This window comes from Chiloscyllium punctatum, chromosome 11 (assembly GCF_047496795.1).
Source record: "Chiloscyllium punctatum isolate Juve2018m chromosome 11, sChiPun1.3, whole genome shotgun sequence".
NCBI classification, from domain to species: Eukaryota; Metazoa; Chordata; class Chondrichthyes; order Orectolobiformes; family Hemiscylliidae; genus Chiloscyllium; species Chiloscyllium punctatum.
Window position 1 is genome coordinate 107,650,550 of NC_092749.1, and position 23,359 is coordinate 107,673,908.

A 23,359-nucleotide genomic window follows, 5' to 3' on the forward strand; every position below is an offset into this window, starting at 1 on the left:
AGGTGAGAGGGGAAAGATATAAAAGAGATGTAAGGGGCAATGTTTTCACACAGAGGGTGGTACGTGTATGGAATGAGCTGCCAGAGGAAGTAGTGGAGGTTGGTACAATTGCAACACTTATGAGGCATTTAGATGGGTATATGAATAGGAAGGGTCTGGAGGGATATGGGCTGGGTGCTGGTAGGTGGGATTAGATTGGGTTGGGATATCTGGTCAGCATGGACGGGTTGGACTGAAGGGTCTGTTTCCATGCTGTACATCTCTATGACTCAATAAGTACATTAGTGAACCAGATGTGGGATTTCCCAACAATTGGCAATGGATTCATGGTCATCATCAGACTCATAATTCCAGATTTTCATTGAATTCATTTTCCACCATCTGACATGGAGGGATTTGAATCCAGGTCCTCAGATGATGAAGTAGGTCTCTGGATTAATAGTCCAATGATAATACCAGTAGACCATCCTCCTACTTTAATGCTTGAATCAAGCTTTGGCTTTTGGTATTCAGCAGGTCAGAACTACTATATTAAGCTTAGTCTTATTTTATCAAAATTATTTGTGGTTAATTTTGTGGTGATGTATTAATTAAGTAAATAATTATGTATTAATTACAGAAGTCACTGCCAGTTATTTTTACATAATGGGCTATATATTTTGCTTTTCCCGTTCACTAATTTTATTGGAAAGTCAATCATGAGTATGATGCAAAAACAAATTTTGGGCGTTACAGTGCAGAAGGTCTGTGCGCTAAATGTGCAAAAACTGTTTATAGATGTCGAAAAAATTTTAAATCCTGCAATAAATACTTCTTGTGCAACATAACTGCAATGTTTGCTTTTCTTTCATAGCTTGCAATGAAGCAATCCAAGGAAATGGACCAATTAAAGAAAGCTCAGCTTGAACAGCTGGAAGGCTTGGAGAGACAGAATGATCAGGTAGTAGTTTCAGACATTCTGCGTCTATAGCATTAAATTGTACTATGTTGATGAGGTGGAAAGCAAAAGGATTATTTACTTTCTTAACTAGCCCTCAAGGTTTCCCTTCTGTTACACTCGAGGACTTAATGAACTGAAGGGCATCTTTATCATAGTTACTGATCTTAGAGAGTCTAAAACAATGAGTTGTTCACAGATGAAAATATCGCACATGCCAGGCTACCATGCAGAGCATCAGACAAGGGGAATTGCTACACAAAGAATTTTATTTTATTCCACAAGTCTTTTTTTCGTTTGTTCATCTGTCAAAAAACACAAAAACTGAACAAACACATGGAATAGAATTGTGATTTAATTACTAGTTAATTGTAAAACCCATGTATTGAACCATTTGAGTCCTTTATTCGTTGATGCAGAGAACAAAAGGATTCGCCGCAAGAGAACAGCATGAATACTGATGCGTGATGTTGTCCCTAGCATTGTATAGTGAATCAGTGCAAATTATCATTTAAGGTTGACGTGACATTAAGTTCTAATAGCTACTGCCTTTAAAAAACTGAGTACAGACCAGCTCGGTAACCATCATGATGTTCCCGAACAGTTCCACTAATCTTTATAATTAGCATTTAAACAATTTGACTACTTTTGAAAGCTGCCTCTCAAGCATTAGCCACAATGATCTGTGTTAAAAAGAATATGTAATGGTGCTCAGCACAATACCGCTTCTGCCTGAAAAATATAAACTCTCAGCCGTTCACAAACGAGATATTAGATGCAAGAATTATTACTATTTTAGTTTTAAGAAGGATTTTAATCTTTCATTTTTAAAAAGTTTCTTAATTCGAATAATAAGTTGAATGTGTTAGCCATTTTCAAAATGTAAGACTTTTAGTCAAACGCGTGTTCTTATTTCATAGACCATGCCTTTAGAAAATTGTCACTATATTAACTGTTCTTTTCAAAAAAATCATCTTAAGCTAATTAACTTTATGGGTCCAAAGAAGCTTTTGCTTCAGTAATTATGTAATGGTGTTCATCAATCCGGCTGAATTGAAAATAATTTCCACTGACAGAGCGCAACTGAGAGGCTTAGAGCGTTGCTTAATGGTTTTGTAAGGTCATCTCACACAGGCATACAGAAGGACATGTCTATTCTTACCTCAATAGATTGTAGATTCCATTGGTTTCAGTGGGATGACTGTTTTGGCCAGTTTGGCTGCAATGGCCTCACTGTCTAATCTCCCAACTCCCAATGAGTGGGAGAGGACATCAGCTTATCTGATTAAGTTTGCAGCTTGTTCTGCAGTATGTTTTACTTGCTAAACTTTCTGTCAACCATAAAGAGATGTATTTACCCAATAAATCAGAGATGAGGCCTTAAAGTGAATACTCATTCAAATTGGCAGGATCATAAAATCTAGCTCCTGGTTAGTTTGATGGATCACTACATAAAGGCAATCATTAGTTGACTGTTGGGGATGTGTTAGAGGACACCCAATGTGTCTGAGTTGCCATATGACATGCACTTTTACACACATATTGTAGTTTGGGACTGTGGTTCATGGGGGAAAGAACATTGATCCCTAATCTCTTGGTATCACGACCTTGCTTTAGTAGGCTTTTCAGATTGATAGTTTGGCCATGCTATGAACTCACCTCCCTTGGGCTTCGAGTCCTGGTCAGGGACTTGAACCTGGCACAGAGGCAGGACATTACCCACAGGACCTCCAAGGTAAATTGAAATATACCAGGGGTCACCGCCAGTCTGAGCTGAGTTAACCGATCTCATCGTAACTATGATTTATTTTTTCCCCAGTAAATAGGAATGATGTTAAATGATGTCCTGCCTCAGTATGGGCCAGCTTTTCATTCCTGAGACAATGAGGTCGAGTTAAGAGATTTATTGACACAACGTACGTGCCTCAGGAGACCACTCTCTTCATTCTGGGGTGGAAGCAGAGTGTAGTCATTCCCGCTGCCCCCAGAGGTCAATCAGAACTGGCCACAGAGACTGTTGAATGCAGACCACTCTCGGTACTCCAGGACTCCACACTCGTTATTTTGTTAAATATTAAGTCATCTCGCCATATTTATTCAACCCCATCACCTTCCGCCACCCATTTCACATGCCCCGTCAATACCAACCCATGTCCCCCCAACCTGCTCCCATGGTGCCAGCTCATATTCCCTAACCACCCATCAACATTACCCCTTGTAGTTTCCATGCCTATGTAATGCCAACTCAAGCATAACCCTGGCTCATGGCCTTTTGTAAACCCCTGTTCTACATCCATCACCAAATATATTTGACACTGAGTACCTTGCCTACATCCTAGCCTCACCCACCAGCCTTTGACCCCATCATGATTAATGTCATTTCTTGCCCAAGAAATCTCGCCAGAGCAGGCTTGGTTGCAATCATTCATAAATTTCTTTGAAGAGGCCACTGCCAGAAGTAAGATGGGGATGGGGGTCTAGGAATGAGGTTGGGGGTTTTAAGGAGAGCGTTACATTCTTTTCAACTCCATAATTTACAATAATCAAGACTGTTGGTATACTAGCAGAAAGCTTTGCATCTCTTCCTACGCTTTTTGTAACATCTGCCAGCCAAAACTCTCCGTCAGCACTGCTCTTTGTATGGTGTGAACCTTTGCAAATCTGTTTGAGTACCTTCATCAAAATCTCAGGAGCATTTTCTGCTGAAGATGTTTTGAAGGTGCAATCTTTTATGCCTCCAGCCAGCTTGGTGGTGGGCTGTATGTGCCTTGCTACTGCAGTCTAATTGTTAAATAGAGGTATGTTGCTTAATAATCATCAACATAACTCATTTGTGCACTCCAGCTGATCTCGATATTTTTAGCATCTCCTCTTTCCTTCCATCTCTGTCATTGTTTTTGCCTGATTCTTCCATTCATTTTTCTGCAATCCCCTATTCACAGTCCCTTCTGAAAAATAAGCATGAATTAACAGACATTTTATGTTATTTTGTTACTTACACTAGTAATCATCCAGTGAGAAAATGCAATAATCCAAAATATCATGTTGAATCTGCTGTTTCATTTTTCCCTTGTCCATTAGAATTCAGATGTAAAGCACATTTTTAAAATGTTTTAAGGACTGGCATTTCATTTTATTTATATTTTTCGTTTGTAATCACTGACTATTATTTTTGTACAAACAGCTGCTGAAATCATGTCATGCAGGGTCTGCCATTCAAGGTAGGACTGTTCTTAATTACCAACCAACAATCAAATCTGTTGTTCCATTTTGACAGTACTTCATATTCATATAACAATGAGCTTACAGTGATTAATATTAGTTGTTACATTATTGATGTGAAAACTGAAACTTTTAGTGCATCGAATGAATTGTGGAACTTTGCTTGCCCAGCCTTGAGATGCTAGCAATGACTCCAAGGGGCAGAATCCAAAAGTAACTGGGTTTCAAAGGTAGCCAAATGGGTAGGGATCACAGATCTGTTGGTTGTGTGCACATGAGCATTGGAAGGGTGGTAAAAATGGAGGATGGCTTGCCGAAGTTGGGTTTTGGATAGTATCAACAGGAGGTGAGAGAAGTGGAGTGGTATTTGCGGCATCTTTCACAACAGTCATCAACTCTGTCCTTTCTTATGGATTGCCAACACTGGGTACACATCTCCCATTGCAATGGGTCGACTTGACTTATGTGCCTCTCAAGTTCTAACCCTCCGCCCAACTGAAACATGGCTACATCCAACGCACAGATGTATAAAAAGAAAAGTGCCTCTTCTTGTTAAAACTCATGGTATTTATGAGACGTGAATGTTACCAGTCACTTATCACCCACCACTGTGAATCAGGCAGGCCCTTCGACTCCCTATAGAAAGGGGGATTGGCAGCATATTTGATGATTGTAAAATCAAAGTATTTTGGATGCTAGAGACCTGAAATAGAAAGTGAAATTGCTGGAGAAACTCAACAGGTCTGGCACTTGATAGTAGGTGGTAGAATATATAACATACTAAAATTATCTGCTGGCTCTCTCTATAGAGATTCCTTGAACAGGGCCAACTATGAGAGGACTGGGGAGAAACTCATTGAACTAGAACCCAGCTTGAGTCAGCACTTTTGAGAGATGAGAGAGAATGAAACCACGCTTGAAGGTCAATGCCCTGCCCCTTATACAGAACCCAAGGCAATACACAGTTGTGGAATTTAGGTGGGGTTATAGTCACCTCTGTCAAAATATTTGTACCAGTGTGACCATTTAAACTGTTCATTGAGTAAACTGTTGGATATGGAAGGTAACTACTTCAATGTCACACAAGTTTGAAGTAAACGAAAGATATTCACTGATCAGGCCCTTGCTGCATAGTGTCAGTACCCAGGGCACACAGTGGGACTTTGCAAATATGGCAGAATGTATTGTCAACAGGTTTCATCTGTGCCATACTTCCTGTGACTTAAAATAAGGCGCAGGATATTCAGCCCACTAAGATAAATTCCAGTTCACTGTCAGAGTGTGTTTTAATTGATGTGTTTATGCCATGGCTCGCAACCTTCATACATTGAGCTCATTCTGAGCTGCTGCAGGAGGCACCATTAGTCCTTTGTTTCGAAAATGAGATGACTGCAAATGCTGCGAACCTGAAATAAAAGCAAAAACAATGCTGGAAATATACTCAGCAGGTGTGGCAGCATCTGTGGAGGGAGGGAAACAGAACTCACTCTGTGACCAGTTAGAAATGGAATAGGATTTCAGCAAGGGGAGAGCAGGAACACGGTTGAAAGGAAAGTCTAACACAGAGTGCAAGGCATTGAACAACAGAAGGGTTAATCCTCCAGGGTACAAGGGAATAGAGGTGAGGTGAAAAAAGAAACAAAAGATGTGGCGAGAGTGAGCTGCTGGCTGAGAGAGAACAAAAACTGAAAGCAGGAAAGAACGGGGAACAAAATGAGGAGGTTACAGTCCGAAACTATTGAACTAATATTGAATTCGGAGGAGTGTAAGGTGTCAGTGAAGGATCAGATACTGGACAGATTGACTGACTGATTGATTGTTGTCACATGTACCAAGATACAGTGAAATGTGTTGTTTTGCATGCTATGCAGGCAGATTGTACCATACAAAGTGCATCAGTGTAGCACAACAGAGTGTAGAATAGTGTTACAGCTGCAGAGAGAGGGATCAGAATGAATATTTGAGAGGTCCATTCAAAAGTCTGATAGCAGCAGGGAAGAAGCTGTTCTTTAATCTACGTGTATGTGTATTCCATCTTTGATATTTTCTGCCCAACGGAATTGGGTGAAATAGAGTATAGCTGAGGTGTTGTTGATCATGTTGGTTACTTCCCAAAGCAGTGGGAAGTATAGATGGAGCCAATGGATGGAAGATTGGTTTATGTGATGGACTGGGCTGTGTTCACAACTCTCTGCCTTTTCCTGTGGTCTTGAGAAGAGCTTGTCGTACCAAGCTGTGATATATCCAGATGGGATGCTTTCTGTGTTGCATCTATAATAATTAATAAGAGTCCTTGTGGAATGTCAGATTTCCTTAGCCTTCTGAGGAAGTAGGGATATTGATGTGCTTTCTTGACTGTCAACGTGTGTGGACCAGGGCAAATTGTTGGAGATTGTCACTCCCAGGAATCTGATGCACTCAACCATCTCCACTTCAGCTCCATTGATAGACAAGGGCATGCCCTCCACTCCAATTCCTGAAGTCAATGACCAGCTCCTTCATTTTGCTGACATTGTTGGAGAAATTGTTGTCTTTATACCATTCTGCTAAGTACTTGATCTTTTTCCTGTTATTCATAAACGAATGCTATTCATAAAGCTTGCTTTGAGCAGCATTGGAATGGTGTAATTGGCTGAGGGCAGAAATATCAGTGTGAGAGCAAGGCAGAGAATCAAATTGACATGATACCAGAAGCTTAGGGTCAGGCTTGCAGATAGAATGGTGGTGTTCTGCAAAGTGGTCGCCCAATCTGCACTTAGTCTCTCCAATGTTGAGGTGACTGGCTTTTAAGGTAAAGCCTATCATGTCAAGAGTATTCAGTAAAGTAGATTTTATTGACAACTTTAGAGATTTGACTTTCCCTTCCTCAAAAATGGTTTCTTGCCATCCCCAACACAGCTATGAGTACCAGTGTAGATACCACCAACGTATTATCAGTTGAGGAGTAGGGACTGGATTCAGTGCAGCCCATCGCAGTAGGAAACACAACGGCTGAACCACCCTCACAACAGGAGACACCCCGTTGTCAATCTTCTGTGGTGGGAAAGCCTCTTGTGATAAAGTTGGGGATGGGTAAGAGTGGGCCCGTTGGGTGGACTTGCCCACCCACAGTTGGCAGTCATTTAAGCTCATCGATTGTGCCAGTCGATTCCGATTATCCGTGACACGTCGGGATTTAGTTGGTGGCCCAGGGATTGCAAGGCAGCATCATGACGTCCCGTACCTCTGGATAGCCACAGGAAAGCCCAACAGGCATTTAGCGCCTGATCGAGGGGCTCAGCAAGGAGCAGAGAGGGTCACCCAGAAGTCCCATCTCTAGCCCTTCAACATCTGTGGCCTGGTTCCCTCTCTTGGCATGGCATGTCAATGGCAGCACACACCACTTCTGGGGTGGGGTTACCGCCTGCAAAGCCCAGCCTGTGACCGACTCATGGCTTCTGGGGGGAGGGACTTCAGAATTTCCTTCCTGCACGTTGTTGAATCTCAAGGAAGGCCCAATGCCAGCCTGATAGGCACTCAATTCCGTCGCTCCCGCACACCCCTAAAAAATGACACAGCTCTCCATCTTAGAATGGGATCTCACCTCTGTGTCTCTGGGAGGGACATTTCAGATGCCAGGCAGATCACTTGATGCGATGTGCTGGAGCTACTCCTGGATGTGAAACGTGTGTTGAGCCACAGAGTCATCAGGATAAAATGAGAGGATGATCTCTTAAAGCCAAGGGTAAATCAAGATGAGGAGACAGAAGGCATTCCCTGCTGAGCCAACATAGCTGGTAGTAAAAGGTATACAACAACCTCCCCATCCCATCACTATGCAAAGGAATCCCACCCAGCCAATGCATTGACAATCCTTATTAGCTACACCCAGTGCACTTACCACAGACATTCTCGTCAAAATGGCCTTCTTGCTAACTTCATTAACATGCAGCCCATTTCTTGCATCTGCTGTTATTTATTCACCAAACAATTGTGCTCAGAAACAGGCTTTTCCTAACCTTCTGAAGAAAATTCTTGACGCAGCTGAGTATGAGGAATACCAAATGCCATGCCTTGCTGGTGATGTTTGTTTCCCTTGCTTCTGACTTGTCGCTTCCTCTCCGTGATCACTGAGTTTGCTCCACACAAATCCCCGAAATACAGTGAAAGGGAATTATTAAGTGTGGCATTCTGCGTCATGCCTGTCCTTATTTCCAGCAACCTGGAGTCCTTTAGACAGGTGTATACCCCAGCCTTTGTCTCGGGGCCCAGTCAGACGTATGAAGTCTGACCAATGGAAACGCAGTACAATTATAAAACATTTGCACTTTGTCTCCGAGGAGGAATATGGCATGCCATCACAGGTGAATTGTCGGTGCTAACTTACAAGAAGATTTTGCCACTTTTAAACTTGGATGTGAATTCCGGAGCCACGCACCAATAGAACATGTCACTTTCAGTCTAACACAATGAGAAGGTGATGGTTTGGACTAGGCTGGACAAGGTCAGAAGTCACACAACACCAGGTTATAGTCCAACGGCTCCTGACGAAGGAGCAGTGCTCTGGAAGCTTGTGATTCCAAATAAACCTGTTTTACTGTCACCTGGTGTCGTGTGACTTCTGACCTTAATTTAACATATTCTCATTTTTACACAGAGTTGCTCTTTGCAGTTCCTCTCCTCGTGTGACCCACACCAACATTTCTGCAGCAATTTTTATTCACATAGAATGAAAGTAGGATTGTATTTCTTATTTCTTTAGAACAATTTAATCGAATCACAGTTGCCATGGTACCATAATTATCACCAGCACTTTCATCAGAGTCATTGGGTTTTCAGCATTGCTTCGGTTTCTTGGTTTTTGATAATATTTATAAAATTGTTGCGTAGTTTCAAGCTTGTGTTGTTTCCAACATCTTTTTCTTTCAAGTGATTTTCACATCAAATTTTTTTCCTTTTGTTTGCAATGAAACTAGTAAAAATGAGATTACCTTCACCCAAACCAAGGTGCATTTTAGCCCTTCATTAACAGACTTGACAGGAAAAATTAAAATCTCTAATGGATCACCATTTAAATATCTTTTTATTCCAGGCTAAGAAAACATAAGACACTCCAACGTTTCATCATAAATCATAGGAACACAAGACTGAGGAACACATAAGACCATTCAGCCCTTCGAGCATGCTGTACTATTCAATCAGATCATGGTTGATCTGAACCACTGCCACCCATAACCCCTTAGCTCCCTTGTCTATCCAAGATGTGGAGGTGTCAGTGTTGAACTGGGGGTGGCAAGGTCAAAAATCACATGACACCAGGTTATAGTCCAACGGGTTTATTTGAACTGCAAGCTTTCGGAGCACTGTTCCTTCCTGAGGAAGAGGCAGGGTCTCAGAAAGCTTGTGGTAAAAACAAAACTATAACCGAGTATCATGTGATTTTTGACTTTGTCTATCCAAAGCCTTTCTAACTCTGCCTTGAATAAATTCATTGACCCAGCCTTCACCGCTCTCGGGGAAAAGAATTCCACAGACATAGCCAACTTCTGAGAGGAAAGGAAAATTCTCCTCATCTCCCATTGGAAAGGGAGACCTCTTATTTTTAACCCGTGTCCCATTGTCCTAATGACCCTCACAACAGGAAATATCCTGTCAGTGTCCACACTTGCAGCTCCTTTCAAGGTCACATCTGTTTCAATACAATCACCTCTCAGTCTTCTAAACTCCAAACTTGTGGGCGGCATGGCGGCACAGTGGTTAGCACTGCTGCCTCACAGCGCCAGAGACCCAGGTTCAATTCCCGCCTCAGGCGACTGACTGTGTGGAGTTTGCACATTCTCCCCATGTCTTAGTGGGTTTCCTCTGGGTGCTCCGGTTTCCTCCCACAGTCCAAAAATGTGCAGGTTTGGTGAATTGGCCATACTAAATTGCCCGTAGTGTTAGGCGAAGGGGTAAATGTAGGAGAATGGGTCTGGGTGGGTTGCGCTTTGGCGGGTCGGTGTGGACTTGTTGGGCTGAAGGGCCTGTTTCCACACTGTAAGTAATCTAATCAAAGGCCTGGCCTGCCCAGCTTTACCTCATTGGATCAACCCGTCATGTGTCAAATGAGCCATCTCTGAACGGTTTCTAACATAACTAAAAACCAAGACAACTGCAGATGCTGTGAATCAGAAACAAAACAGAAGTCGCTGGAGAAGCTCAGCAGGTCTGGCAGCATCCGTGAAGAGAAATCAGAGTTAACGGTTTGGGTCCCTCAAAACAGAAGGGAAGGGTCACAGAACCGAAACGTTAACTTTGATTTCTCTTCACAGATGCTGTCAGACTTGCTCAGCTTTTCCAGCAATTTCTGTTTTTGTTTTCGACATGACTATATCGTCTTTTTTTCAACTAAAGCGACCAAAATTGCACACTGCACTTCCCCAACATTAAAAATCAGCCTGATCGCACCCCAGTGTACTGATTCTAAAAGGTGGAATGTTCGGATAATAAAGTTTAAAAGCTTTCAGCAGAAATAATCAGAGCCAGGATGAGAAATCGTGGACCTTGATGCTTCTTCTGCTGCTGATATGGGCCCTACTGCTCCCCATGACCCCCTTCCAACCTTAAACCTTACATCTTCACATTTTTCAGATCCCCAGAATTGGAAACCATCGTCACATTGGTGTTGAACAGTTCTATGTAAGATCCGAAACACTTCTCAGGCTTTTGTACCCAGTGACTCTATTGACCGAGCCAGTGGAAATTTCAGGTTTCCGTATGATACATATTACAACTGCAGCTTAGTCAGACAATTACACACCACCTGGTCATTCATACTATGCAGCCAGCTCTGCTTCTTTGAAATGGGCCCTATGCAGTATTCAGGCCTCAATATCCGAAAGACCATGCACACAAACAATAATCTTATGGACAAACGAGACTATCTTGAACTAACAGTTAAAAATTACACAACACCAGGTTATAGTCCAACAGGTTTAATTGGAAGCACACTAGTTTTCGCAGCGCCGCTCCTTCATCCACAACCACCTGATGAAGGAGCAGTGTTCTGAAAGCTAGTGTGCTTCCAAATAAACCTGTTGGACTATAACCTGGTGTGTGATTTTTAACTTTGTACATCCCAGTCCAACACCAGCATCTCCAAATCATTAAACTTACAGTGGCATTCCATGGGTACATGACTCCAGGTTTCACTTTCAAGTTAAAAAATGGCAAAACCATTCGATAAATTAGCATCAACTAACATGGCTGCAATATTATGCTCTCTCTATCCACACAAGTGGGCTTTCTCAACGAAAAATCACATGTTTCATTGATGAGTATCTTCTAATGTTAGATTGAATCTAGCCATGCTTACAGATACAGCATGAAGCAGATAAAAGGAGAATAAAATACTGCAGATGCTGGAAATCTGTGCTATAAACCAAAAATTCTGGAAATGTACACTCAGCTGGGCAGCATCTATGGAGACAGAAGGAGAGTCAACACTTCAGGTCTACAACTTGCACTAGAACTTGAGGAAGAGTCACTGCCATCTGTCCCTGTCTTCACAGATACCACCAAACATGCTGAACATTTCTCATGCTTCATGTTTCTGTCGGAACAGAAATAACCCCTTTGGTCACCCTTCAACATAAGGTTCGGACTTTTCTCATTTCCCTTCAACAAGAAACCCATCGACAAGCTGCCTGAGCTCTGGTTCTGCAAGTTGTGAGGGGAACATATATCACTTACTGAACGCAACTAAAATCAATGTCAAAGCAAAAAAAAATTGGTAGACACATTTTAAAAAATTACAAAACAGCAGAGCATTTTTGTTTTGCTTTTTCGCTGAAGGAGTCAAGCTTGAAAGAGCCGGGCTCAGCCCCAGACCAGGGGCAAGCTAAGGAATTGAGTTTAACCAGCGCCACTGGTGATGCTGACTCTGAGCTCAGCTCATTGGAATTCTTATGGAAGTGGGTTTTAGAGCAAGTTGTACTTTACCCTGGGTTTTCCTCCACTTTGTGCCTAATTTAGATTACCTACAGTGTGGAAACAAGCCATTTGGCCCAATAAGTCCCACACTGACCCATTCCCCTACCCCACATTTACCCCTGACTAAGGTATCTATCACTATGGGCAACTTAGCATGGCCAATCCACCCTAACCTGTACATCCTTGGATTGTAGGAGGAAACCAGAGCACCCGGAGGAAACCCACGCAGACACGGGGACAATGTGCAGTTGCTCGAGGCGGAAATCGAACCCTGGTGCTGTGAGACAACAGTGGTAACCACTGAGATACCATGCCGCCCTACTTCACTCTTGTGAAGAGCTGTTTAGAAAGGGAGGAGGCCCAGGACAATGTGTACACCCGTCCCCTCCACAGAACTTATTGTTTCTGTACCGTTCATTTCTACCCTCAGGGTACAGTCGCATTCATGCTCTCAGTAACCCTCTCTCACACACTCTCTCTGTCAGTCACACACACACATCTTTGAGGGAGGATGTGAGGGAACATAAGAACACTGGACCAATGTAAGAACACATTCAGAATCAGACCCAGAGTGACCCATGGAAAAATAACATCACAGCCTCTCCTGCAGGACATGATGTGGAGATGCCGGTGTTGGACTGGGGTGGACAAAGTTAAAAAATCACACAACACCAGGTTATTGTCCAATAGGTTTTTTTGGAAGCACTAGATTTCAGAGCGCTGCTCCTTCATCAGGTAGCTGTGGAACAGGATCATAAGACACAGAATTTATAGCAAAAGATCACAGTGTCATGCAGCTGAAATCATATATTGAATAAACCTAGATTTAAGTCTTTCACCTTTTAGAATGGGTTACAGGTTTCAGTTCACGAATATGTGAATTCCAGAACTCCCAGAAGTAGGAATTTATAAAATATTACATGGATTGACTGCCTGCAGATTGAGTACTTTTTGACCAAAATAGAATATATCTGCAAATATAAATCTGCAAATGAAAATTCACCCCATAGACTTACGTGTGTGTGCACGCATGAGAGAGAGTGTTAGTGTGTGTTTGTGAGTGCGCATAAGAGAGTGTGTGTTTGCATGTGTGCACGCTTGGTAAAGTGTGTGTGTGTGAATGTGATGAAGTATAAGCCTGTGAGAGTATGTGTGAGTGTGGGGGGTGTATGTTTGTGTATAAGAGAGAGTGTGTGTGTGTGTGAGAGGGTCTGCATGAGTGTATGACTATGTGTGCGTGTGTGTGTGTGTGTGAGAGAGAGAGAGAGAGTGTATAGTGCAGTGGGGTCACTTGTAGTGTGACATAAACCCAAGTTCTGGTTGAGGCCAACCCCTTGGGTACCAGACTTGGCTATCAACCTCTGCTCGGCCACTCTGCGTTATTGTGTATCCCGTAGTCCACCTTGGAGGATAGTCACCCAAAGATCCAAGACCAAATGTCCCTGACCGCTGATGTGTTCCCCGACTTGGAGGGAACACCTCTGTCTGGCGATTGTTGTGCGGTGTTGGCGTAGCGTCTGCTTGGTCTCGCCAATGTACCATGCCTCAGGGCATCCTTGCCTGCAGAATATGAGATAGACAATGTTGGCCAAGTCACATGAGTACCTGCCACGTACACGGTGGGTGGTGTCCCCACGTGTAATGGTGGTATCCGTGTCGACACTCTGACCCGTCTTGCAGTGGTTGCCATTACAGTGTTGTACGGTGTTATAGTCAATGTTGTCCTGAAGGTTGGACAGTTTGCTGTGAATAATGGTCTGTTTAAGGTTTGGCGGTTATGTAAAGGTGAGAAGTGGAGACATAGGGAAGGTCTTGGTGAAGTGCTCATCCTCATCAATAATAGGTTGCAGGCTATGAAGAGCATGACGCAGTTTCTCCGCTCCTAAGAAGTGCTGGACAACAAAGGGTATCCTATCGGTTGCATCCAGTGTCTATCTCCTGAGCACATCATTATGGTTTCTCGCTGTGACATGTCGGAACTGGCAGTCAATGAGTTCAGCATCATACCCTGTTCTTATGAAGGCATCTTTGAGCACCTTCAGGTGTCCATTGCATTCCCCCTCATCTGAACACGCCTCCTGTGGATGCGTAGGTCTTGTCCATCGGGGATGGCTGTTTTAATATGTTTAGGGTGGAAGCTGGAGAAGTGCAGCATCATGAGGTACTGAGGTGCCCGTCCTTGATGGAGATGCGTGTGACCAAGAATGAGACAGATACTAAACAGTAGTCCATGATAAGTCTGATGGTGGGACAAAACTTGTTGATATCACCGTGCAGTTGTTTTAGTGACTCCTTACCATGGGTCCAGAGGAAGAAAATGTTGTCCATATACCTGGTGTATAGTGTTGGTTGAAGTCCTGTGCAGCAATAAAGCCTTGTTCGAACTTGTGCATGAAAATGTTGGCATAGTGGGGTGCAACTTTGGTCCCCATGGCTGTTCTGTGTGTCTGGATGAAGAACTGGTTGTCAAATGTGAAAGCGTTGTGATCAAATGTGAAAGTGGATGAGTTGTAGGATGGTGCTTGGAGATTGGCATTTTTTGGTATTTAGTACTGAGGCTGTTGTAGTGATGCTGTCATCATCGGGGATGCTGGTGTAGAGTGCCGAGATGTCCATTGTGATGAGGAATGTTCCCAGTTTGACTCCACCCACCATGTACACGACAGGTACTCCTGTGACTCGGCCAACATTGTCTATCTCATACGCTTCAGGCAAGGATGCCCTGAGGCATGGTACATTGGCAAGACCAAGCAGACGCTACAACAATGAACAAATCAACACCGCGCAACAGTCACCAGGTAGGGGTGTTCCCTCCCAGTCAGGAAACACATCAGCGGTCAGGGACATTCACCTCGGTTCTTTGGGTGGCAATCCTCCAAGGTTGACTTTGGGATATGCAATAACGCAGAGTGGCCGAGCAGAGGCTGAGAGCAAAGTTTGGCCTCAACTGGGACCTTGTGTTCATGTCATACTACAGGTGACCCTACTACACTGTACACTCTTTCATACACACGCACTCATACATACTCGCACACTCACACAGACCCTCTGTCATACACACGGTCTCTTTCATACACACACACATATACTCCCCACACTCACACCCACCCATACACCCTCTCATAGGCTTATACTCCATCACACTCACACACTTTGTCAAACATGCACACATGCAAAACGTACACTCTTTTACTCACACTCATATGCACATACTCTCCTCTCTCATGTACGCATACACACAGATAAGTCTATGGGGTGAATTTGCATTTGCAGAATTATATTTGCGGATCCAGCATCCATTCTGGCTGAGAATTCCAGAAACTTCTCCTGGGCTTGAGCAACACATTTGAATTTGCCCCTTAGTGGTCTAATCCCCACCTCTAGAATTCGACCTCATGTTGTCCAGTTCCCAACTTTGGAGTTTCAGTTGGAGTAAAATACAGAAAAACAAATCGTGATCAGTGAATCGGCTAATGAGTGGTTATGTCACCATAGGATGCAGTCACAGTGAAAATTAATTGAGAGACAGAGATGAAAGCCACACAATGTGACACCCAGGCTCTCATCAGTTATCTACTGGGAACCTGCCTGATGATATCAAAGTGGTGGAACTGGAAGTATTTTACAGGGTTATGGTGATGTGGTTTTTTATGCCAAGAGTAGGTGCCAGAGGATTTCAGGAAAAGCCCGGCCCAGACACCCACACATGACCCAGGCAGAAAGATGCTCCTCAAATCTCTTGACAAAACCTTGAACCACCTGCAATGTGTTCACTACACTGCAACAGTAAAGGTAAAGTCACCATAGACTTGGCAGGACCATATGGCTGCTGTCTCATTAGTGAGACAGACAACTCACGGTGGTTTAACCTGGGAGTCAACACACCTCAGGCAAGGAAATGTAACCTGGCTCATGGTGATCTCAATCAGTGCAGGAATTGAACCCACACCGTTGGCATCACACACCAGCCATCAGAGCTAATTACAACGGTTACTACACTTCAATTAGTAAATATCTGTCCTGGACCTCCCACATAGATGCAACGTCAAGAAGGCATAACAATGTCTCTTCTTCCTCGGACAGCTCAGGAAATTCAGCATGTTCACATAGACCCTCACCAACCTTTACGGATGCGTCATAGAAAACATTCTATCTGGGTGTCATGGTTTGGTACAGCAACATGGCTTTGTGCGTGGGAAATTACGTCTCACAGACTTGATTGAGTTTTTTGAAGAAGTAACAAAGAGGATTGTTTTTCCCTGTGACCAGTGGCGTGCCACAAGGAACAGTGCTGGATCCACTACTTTTCATCATTTATATAAATGATTTGGATGTGAGCATAAGAGGTATAGTTAGTAAGTTTGCAGATTATGCCAAAATTGAAGGTGTAGTGGACAGCGAAGAAGGTTATCTCGGATTACAACAGGATCAGGATCAGATGGGCTGAGAAGTGGCAGATGGAGTTTAATTTTGATAAATGTGAAGTGTTGCATATTGGGAAAGCAAATCTTAACAGGATTTAAATACGGAATGGTAAGGTACTAGGGAGTGTTGCTGAACAAAGAGACCTTGGAGTGCAGGTTCATAGCTCCTAGAAAGTAGAGTTGCAGGTAGATAGGATAGTGAAGAAGGTGTTTGATATGCTTTCCTTCATTGGTCAGAGTCTTGAGTACAGGAGTTGGGAGGTCATGTTGCGGCTGTACAGGACATTGGTTAGGCCACTTTTGGAATATTGCATGCATTTCTGGTCTCCTTTCTATCAGAAGGATGTTGTGAAACTTGAAAGGGTTCAGAAAAGATTTCCAAGGATGTTGCCAGGGTTGGAGGATTTGAGCTAGAGGGAGAGGCTGAATAGGTTGGGGCTGTTTTTACTCCCACGAGGAGGTTGAGCAATTCATCAACTTCTCCAACACATTCCACCCTGACCTTAAATTTAACTGGACCATCTCTGACACCTCCCTCCCCTTACTGGACCTCTCCATCTCCATTAATGACGACCGACTTGACACCGACATTTTTTACAAACCAACTGAATCCCACAGCTACGTGGATTATACCTCTTCCCACCCTACCTCCTGCAAAAATGCCATACCGTATTCCCAATTCCTCCACCTCCGCCGTATCTGCTCCCAGGAGGACCAGTTCCACCACAGAACACACTAGACGTCCTCCTTCCTTAGAGACCGCAATTTCTCTTCCCACGTGGTTAAAGATGCCCTCCAACGCATCTCATCCACATCCCGCACCTCCGCCCTCAGACCCCACCCCTCCAACCGTAACAAGGACAGAACACCCCGGTGCTCACCTTCCACCCAACCAACCTTTACATAAACCAAATCATCCACAGACATTTCCACCACCTCCAAACAGACCCCACAACCAGGGATATATTTCCCTCCCCACCCATTTCCGCTTTCCACAAAGACCGTTCCCTCCGTGACTACCTGGTCAGGTCCACGCCCCTACAACCCACCCTCCCATCCTGGCACCTTTCCCTGCTATGGCAGGAATTGCAAAACCTGTGCTCACACCTCCTCCCTCACCTCCGTCCAAGGCCCTAAAGGAGCCTTCCACATCCATCAAAGTTTTACCTGCACTTCCACCAATATCATTTATTGTATCCGTTGCTCCCAATGCAGTCTCCTCTACATTGGGGAGACTGGACGCCTCCTAGCAGAGCGCTTTCGGGAACATCTCTGGGATACCCGCACCAGTCAACCACACCACCCTGTGGCCCAACATTTCAACTCCCCCTCCCACTCATCTGAGGACATGGAGGTCCTGGGTCTCCTTCACCGCTGCTCCCTCACCACCAGACGCCTGGAGGAAGAACGCCTCATCTTCCGCCTCGGAACACTTCAACCCCAGGGCATCAATATGGACTTCAACAGTTTCCTCATTTCCCCTTCCCCCACCTCATCCCAGTTCCAAACGTCCAGCTCAGCACCGTCCCCATGACCTGTCCTACCTGCCTACCTTCTTTTCCACCTATCCAGTCCACCCTCCTCTCTGACCTATCACCTCCATCCCACCCCCATCAACCCATTGTGCTCTTTGCTACCTTACCCCACCCTCCTCCCTGACCTATCACCTCCATCCCCACCCCCCACTCACCAATTGTACTCTGTGCTACTTTCTCCCCACCCCACCCTCCTCTCATTTATGTCTCCACCCTTCGGGCTCTCTGCCTGTATTCCTGACGAAGGGCTTTTGCCCGAAACGTTAATTTTATTGCTCCTCGGATGCTGCCTGAACTGCTGTGCTCTTCCAGCACCACTAATCCAGAATCTGGTTTCCAGCATCTGTAGTCATTGTTTTTACCCTGTTTTCCTTGGAGCATTGGAGGCTGAGGGGTGACCTTATAGAGGTTTATAAAATCATGAGGGGCTTGTATAGGATAAATAGACAAAGTCTCTGCCCTGGGGTGGGGAGATCAGAACTAGAGGGCATAGGTTTAGAGTGAGAAGGGAAAGGTATAAAAGAGACCTAAGGGGAAATGTTTTCACACAGAGGGTGTTATGGGTATGGAATGAACTGCCAGAGGAAGTGGTGGAGGCTGGTACAATTGCAATATTTAAAAGACATGTGGATGGGTATATGAATAGGAAGGGTTTGGAGGGATATGGGCCAAGTGCTGGCAGGTGGGATTAGACTGGGTTGAGATACCTGGTCAGCATGGACGAGTCGAACCGAACGGTCTGTTTCTGTGCTGTACATCTCTATGACTCTATAACTGCTCTGTCCAGGATCGTAAGATTCTACAAAAAGTTGTGTGCGTAGCCGCGACCAGCTTGGAAGCCAGCCTCCCAACCAGGGACTCCATTTACACTTCATGTTGCCATGGAAAGGCTGCCAACATCTTCAAAGACCCTTCCCACCCCAGTAATGCTCTGTTCCAACTTCTGTCATCAGGTAGATGATACAGAAGCTTGAACATATGCACCAACAGATTCAAGAATAGCTTCTTCCCTGCTGTTATTAGACTGCTAAATGGACCTCCCTAAGTCCAAATAATGTTGACCTTGCTTTGTGGACCTCCTGTGCAGCTGTGACCTTATACACCTTGTGCTGTCTGAGCACTCTATGATCTGTATGCCCTTGTTTGCTGTGATCTGCCTACACTGCTCACAAAACAAAACTTCTCACTGTACATGTGAGACTGATTCGCGATAGTCAACATGGCTTTGTGCGTGGGAAATCATGTCTCACAAACTTGATTGAGTTTTTTGAAGAAGTAACAAAGAAGATTGATGAGGTCAGAGCAGTAGATGTGATCTATATTGACTTCAGTAAGGCGTTCGACAAGGTTCCCCATGGGAGACTGATTAGCAAGGTTAGATCGCTTGGAATACAGGGAGAACTAGCCATTTGGATACAGAACTGGCTCAAAGGTAGAAGACAGAGGGTGGTGGTGGAGGGTGAATTTTCAGACTGGAGGCCTCTGACCAGTGGAGTGCCACAAGGATCGGTGCTGGGCCCTCTACTTTTTGTCATTTACATAAATGATTTGGATGTGAGCATAAGACGTACAGTTAGTAAGTTTGCAGATGACATCAAAATTGGAGGTGGAGTGGACAGCGAAGAGGGTTACCTCAGATTACAACAGAATCTGGACCAGATGGGCCAGTGGGCTGAGAAGTGGCAGATGGAGTTGAATTCAGATAAATGCGAAGTGCTGCATTTTGGGAAAGCAAATCTTAGCAGGACTTCTACACTTAATGGTAAGGTCCTAGGGAGTGTTGCTGAACAAAGAGACCTTGGAGTGCAGGTTCATAGCTCCTTGAAAGTGGAGTCGCAGGTAGATAGGATAGTGAAGAAGGCATTTGGTATGCTTTCCTTTATTGGTCAGAGTATTGAGTACAGGAGGTGGGATGTCATGTTGTGGCTGTACAGGACATTGGTTAGGCCACTGTTGGAATATTGTGTGCAATTCTGGTCTCCTTCCTATCGGAAAGATGTTGTGAAACTTGAAAGGGTTCAGAAAAGATTTACAAGGATGTTACCAGGGTTGGAGGATCTGAGCTACAGGGAGAGGCTGAACAGGATGGGGCTGTTTTCCCTGGAGCATTGGAGGCTGAGGGGTGACCTTATAGAGGTTTACAAAATTATAAGAGGCATGGATAGGATAAATGGACAAAGTATTTTCCCTGGTGTCGGGGAGTCCAGAACTAGAGGGCATAGGTTTAGGGTGAGAGGGGAAAGATATAAAAGAGACCTCAGGGGCAACTTTTTCACACACAGCGTGGTACGTACACTGCTCACAAAGCAAAACTTCTCACTGTACATGTGAGACTGATTCACGATAGTCAACATGGCTTTGTGCGTGGGAAATCATGTCTCACAAACTTGATTGAGTTTTTTGAAGAAGTAACAAAGAAGATTGATGAGGTCAGAGCAGTAGATGTGATCTATATTGACTTCAGTAAGGCTGCCAGAGGATGTGGTGGAGGCTGGTACAATTGCAACATTTAAGAGGCATTTGGATGGGTATATGAATAGGAAGGGTTTGGAGGGATATGGGCCGGGTGCTGTCAGGTGGGACTAGGTGGGATATCTGGTTGGCATGGACAGGTTGGACCGAAGGGTCTGTTTCCATGCTGTACATCTCTATGACTGTATGACTCTATGTGACGATAATAAATCAAATCAAATCAAAACAAACGCATTAACTGGTAAAGCACTTTGAGGCTGTGATAAATGGTAAATAAATGAAAGCTTTCCTTTTCATTCTATCCTGTTGCACTCAGCATGAGTCTCTTTCTCAGTAACCCTTTGGACAGTAATATAGACTTGCAGCAAACAGTAAGTTTACCCATGCAAATGTGATTGTGAACTAAGGGTGAGACTGCTCCATTTGCAAGAACTAACTCTGTTTTGCACCTGCTCGATGATGATGTTAATGAATACCAGGAGAGAACAGACGTGAAGCATCCTGCATACTTCAGGAGGAGTGAGTGAAGGCAGAAGAAGAGATTTGGCAGCTCAGTGACGATGTGGGTGTGACATGATAAACTGGGGAGCCATCCACCTGGTAACGACTTAACATGTAGATTTCCTCTTCCCACACGGAGGTTGAGAAGCATCTTGAAACGAAGTCCTCTCCATTGAGTTGATTATCCACCCTCTGAATCTGGTTTGGCTTGAGTCGGCATCACAACCTAACATTTGGATTTTAGGAATGATGATGACCAGATAATCCGGGATAAGTTCTGTCCAGGACATCGAGGATAAATCTCTGCGAAATAGGGAATTTTGACATCCAACCAAGCAAGCAGTTGCTGCCTTGCATTTAACGTCTCACTCAAAGGATGTTACCTTCAACAGCGTCCATCATAGAAGTGTCGCCCTGCATTCAAGTCAGGCTTTAACCCAGCATTTTCTAATGAGTGTGTTCCCAACTGAGCCACACCTGGCACTACCTGCCTATTTGGCCTAAGTCAGTAATGGGGTATAAATGTTTAATGCAGTGGTGACTTTCAAAGCCAAGCTCCTGGCCCTTACCTTTGGTATTTGGAAGGATAGCTTATATTGAAACGTACAAGATTCTGAGGGGTCACGATTAAGTTGGATACAAGGAGAATGTTTCCTCTTTCGGGGAGATTTGAACAAGGGGACACAGATTAAGAATACGTGGTCTCCCTTTTAAAATGTGGGCCAGAAGGATTTTTTTTCTCTTGAATGTCGTTAGTCTGTGGAATTCTTATTCCTAAAAGGCAGAAGAGGCTGGTCATTGTTTTTATTCAAGGCTGTGTTAGATTTTTGATAGAGAAAGGAGTCGAGGGTTACTTAGGGGATTGGAGGGGCATGCATGTTGGATTGGTATTAGATCAGCTATGATTTCATTGAATGGCAGGGTCAAATAGCCTAATGTTTCTTCATCCTATATTCTTGTATAAGGAAACAGGTGTGCCATGGTGGCTCACAGTGCCAGGGACCTGGGTTCGATTCCAGCCTTGAGTGGCTGTCTGTGTGGAGTCTGCATATTCTCTCCGTGTCTGCATAGGTTTCCTCCATGTGCTCCGGTTTCTTCCCACAATCCAAAGATGTACAGATTAGGTGAATTCATCATGCTAAATTGCCCATAGTGTTAATGGATGTGTAGGCCAGGTGCATTAATTAGGAGTAAAGTGGATCTGGGTGGGATACTCTTCAGAGGGTTGGTGTGGACTTGTTGGGCAAAATGGCCTGTTTCCATACTGTAGGAGTTCTAATTCACTTATTCAAGAGTGATCAAGAAGGCTAATGGTTTAGTATCCTTTATTACGAGAAGAATTGAATAAAAAAGGGAATGTGCAGAAGTGGGTACTGCAGATGCTAGAGATCAGAGTCAAGATTAGAATAGTCCTGGAAAAGCACAGCAGGTCAGGCAGCATCCAATGAAGGGCTTTTGCCCAAAATGTCGATTTTCCTGCTCCTCAGATGCTGCCTGACCTGTTGTTCTTTTCCAGCACCACTCTTGACTATAAAGTGAGTATGTTATGCAACTGTTGTACAGGACGTTGGACATCTCAAATACTTTGTGCAGTTTTCCTCCCCTTATTTAAGAAACAATGTCAATACAATGGAGGTGGTTTACTGGATAGAAACCTGGAATAAGTGGGTTCTCTTTTGAAAATAGTTTGAAATAGTCTTCACTGGTATTTAGAAAAATGAAGAATGACTTGGTTAAAGTATCCTGAATTACTAGGTGGACATGGAAAGGATGTTTTGTCTTGCGGGTCAGTCCAGAACTAGTAGATACTGTTTTAAAATAAGGGATCGCCCTTTTTAGGATAGAAATGAGGGGAACCTTCTACTTTTACATGATTTGTGACCTTTGAACTCTCTGCTTTAGAAGGCCAAGGAGACAAGGAAACTATGTACTTTTGAAGTGGAGGGAGATAGATTCTTGTGATCATTACTTTTCGCAGGACCCACTTCCAATAATTTTTGTTTGTCATTTGGTAACGCAAGTAGAGTCTTTCCAAAATTCTCCACTTTATTTCCTAGGGCTCTCCTAATACCAGATCAGCTATGATTTCATTGAATGGTGGGGTCAAATGGACTAATGCTTCTCCTGTTAGTGTTAGTTTCCACTTCATCAGTAGATGCCCTGAGGGTCAGCCTTGAACGCCATAGTTAAGCCGGGCTTCCAGGGGCTCATTGAAAATATGAGGGTGGGGGAATGCCATGGGAGAGATTTGTAAACAACAATGAGAGCTTTGAAAGCAATTCCATCTGGCATTACATAGCCCTCTGATCCTGCATTCA

General features: G+C 44.0%; 1 protein-coding gene and 1 long non-coding RNA gene across 16 annotated transcripts in view; one reads left to right on the plus strand and one right to left on the minus strand.

The window, feature by feature from the left end:
* plcb4a (phospholipase C, beta 4a) overlaps positions 1-23,359 on the plus strand; it is a 560,059-nt gene that overhangs the window by 515,154 nt on the left and 21,546 nt on the right. For 13 of the 15 annotated variants that reach the window (XM_072581470.1, XM_072581466.1, XM_072581478.1 and 10 more), the window contains 2 exons: positions 854-940; positions 4,122-4,158. In XM_072581470.1, the coding sequence (XP_072437571.1) occupies positions 854-940; positions 4,122-4,158 (124 nt within the window). The remainder of the gene's footprint in view (positions 1-853; positions 941-4,121; positions 4,159-23,359) is intronic. The other 2 variants (XM_072581480.1, XM_072581481.1) reach the window with 1 other exon arrangement.
* The window catches only part of LOC140483306 (uncharacterized), a 130,890-nt gene that overhangs the window by 102,929 nt on the left and 4,602 nt on the right, over positions 1-23,359 (minus strand). The window lies entirely within an intron of this gene.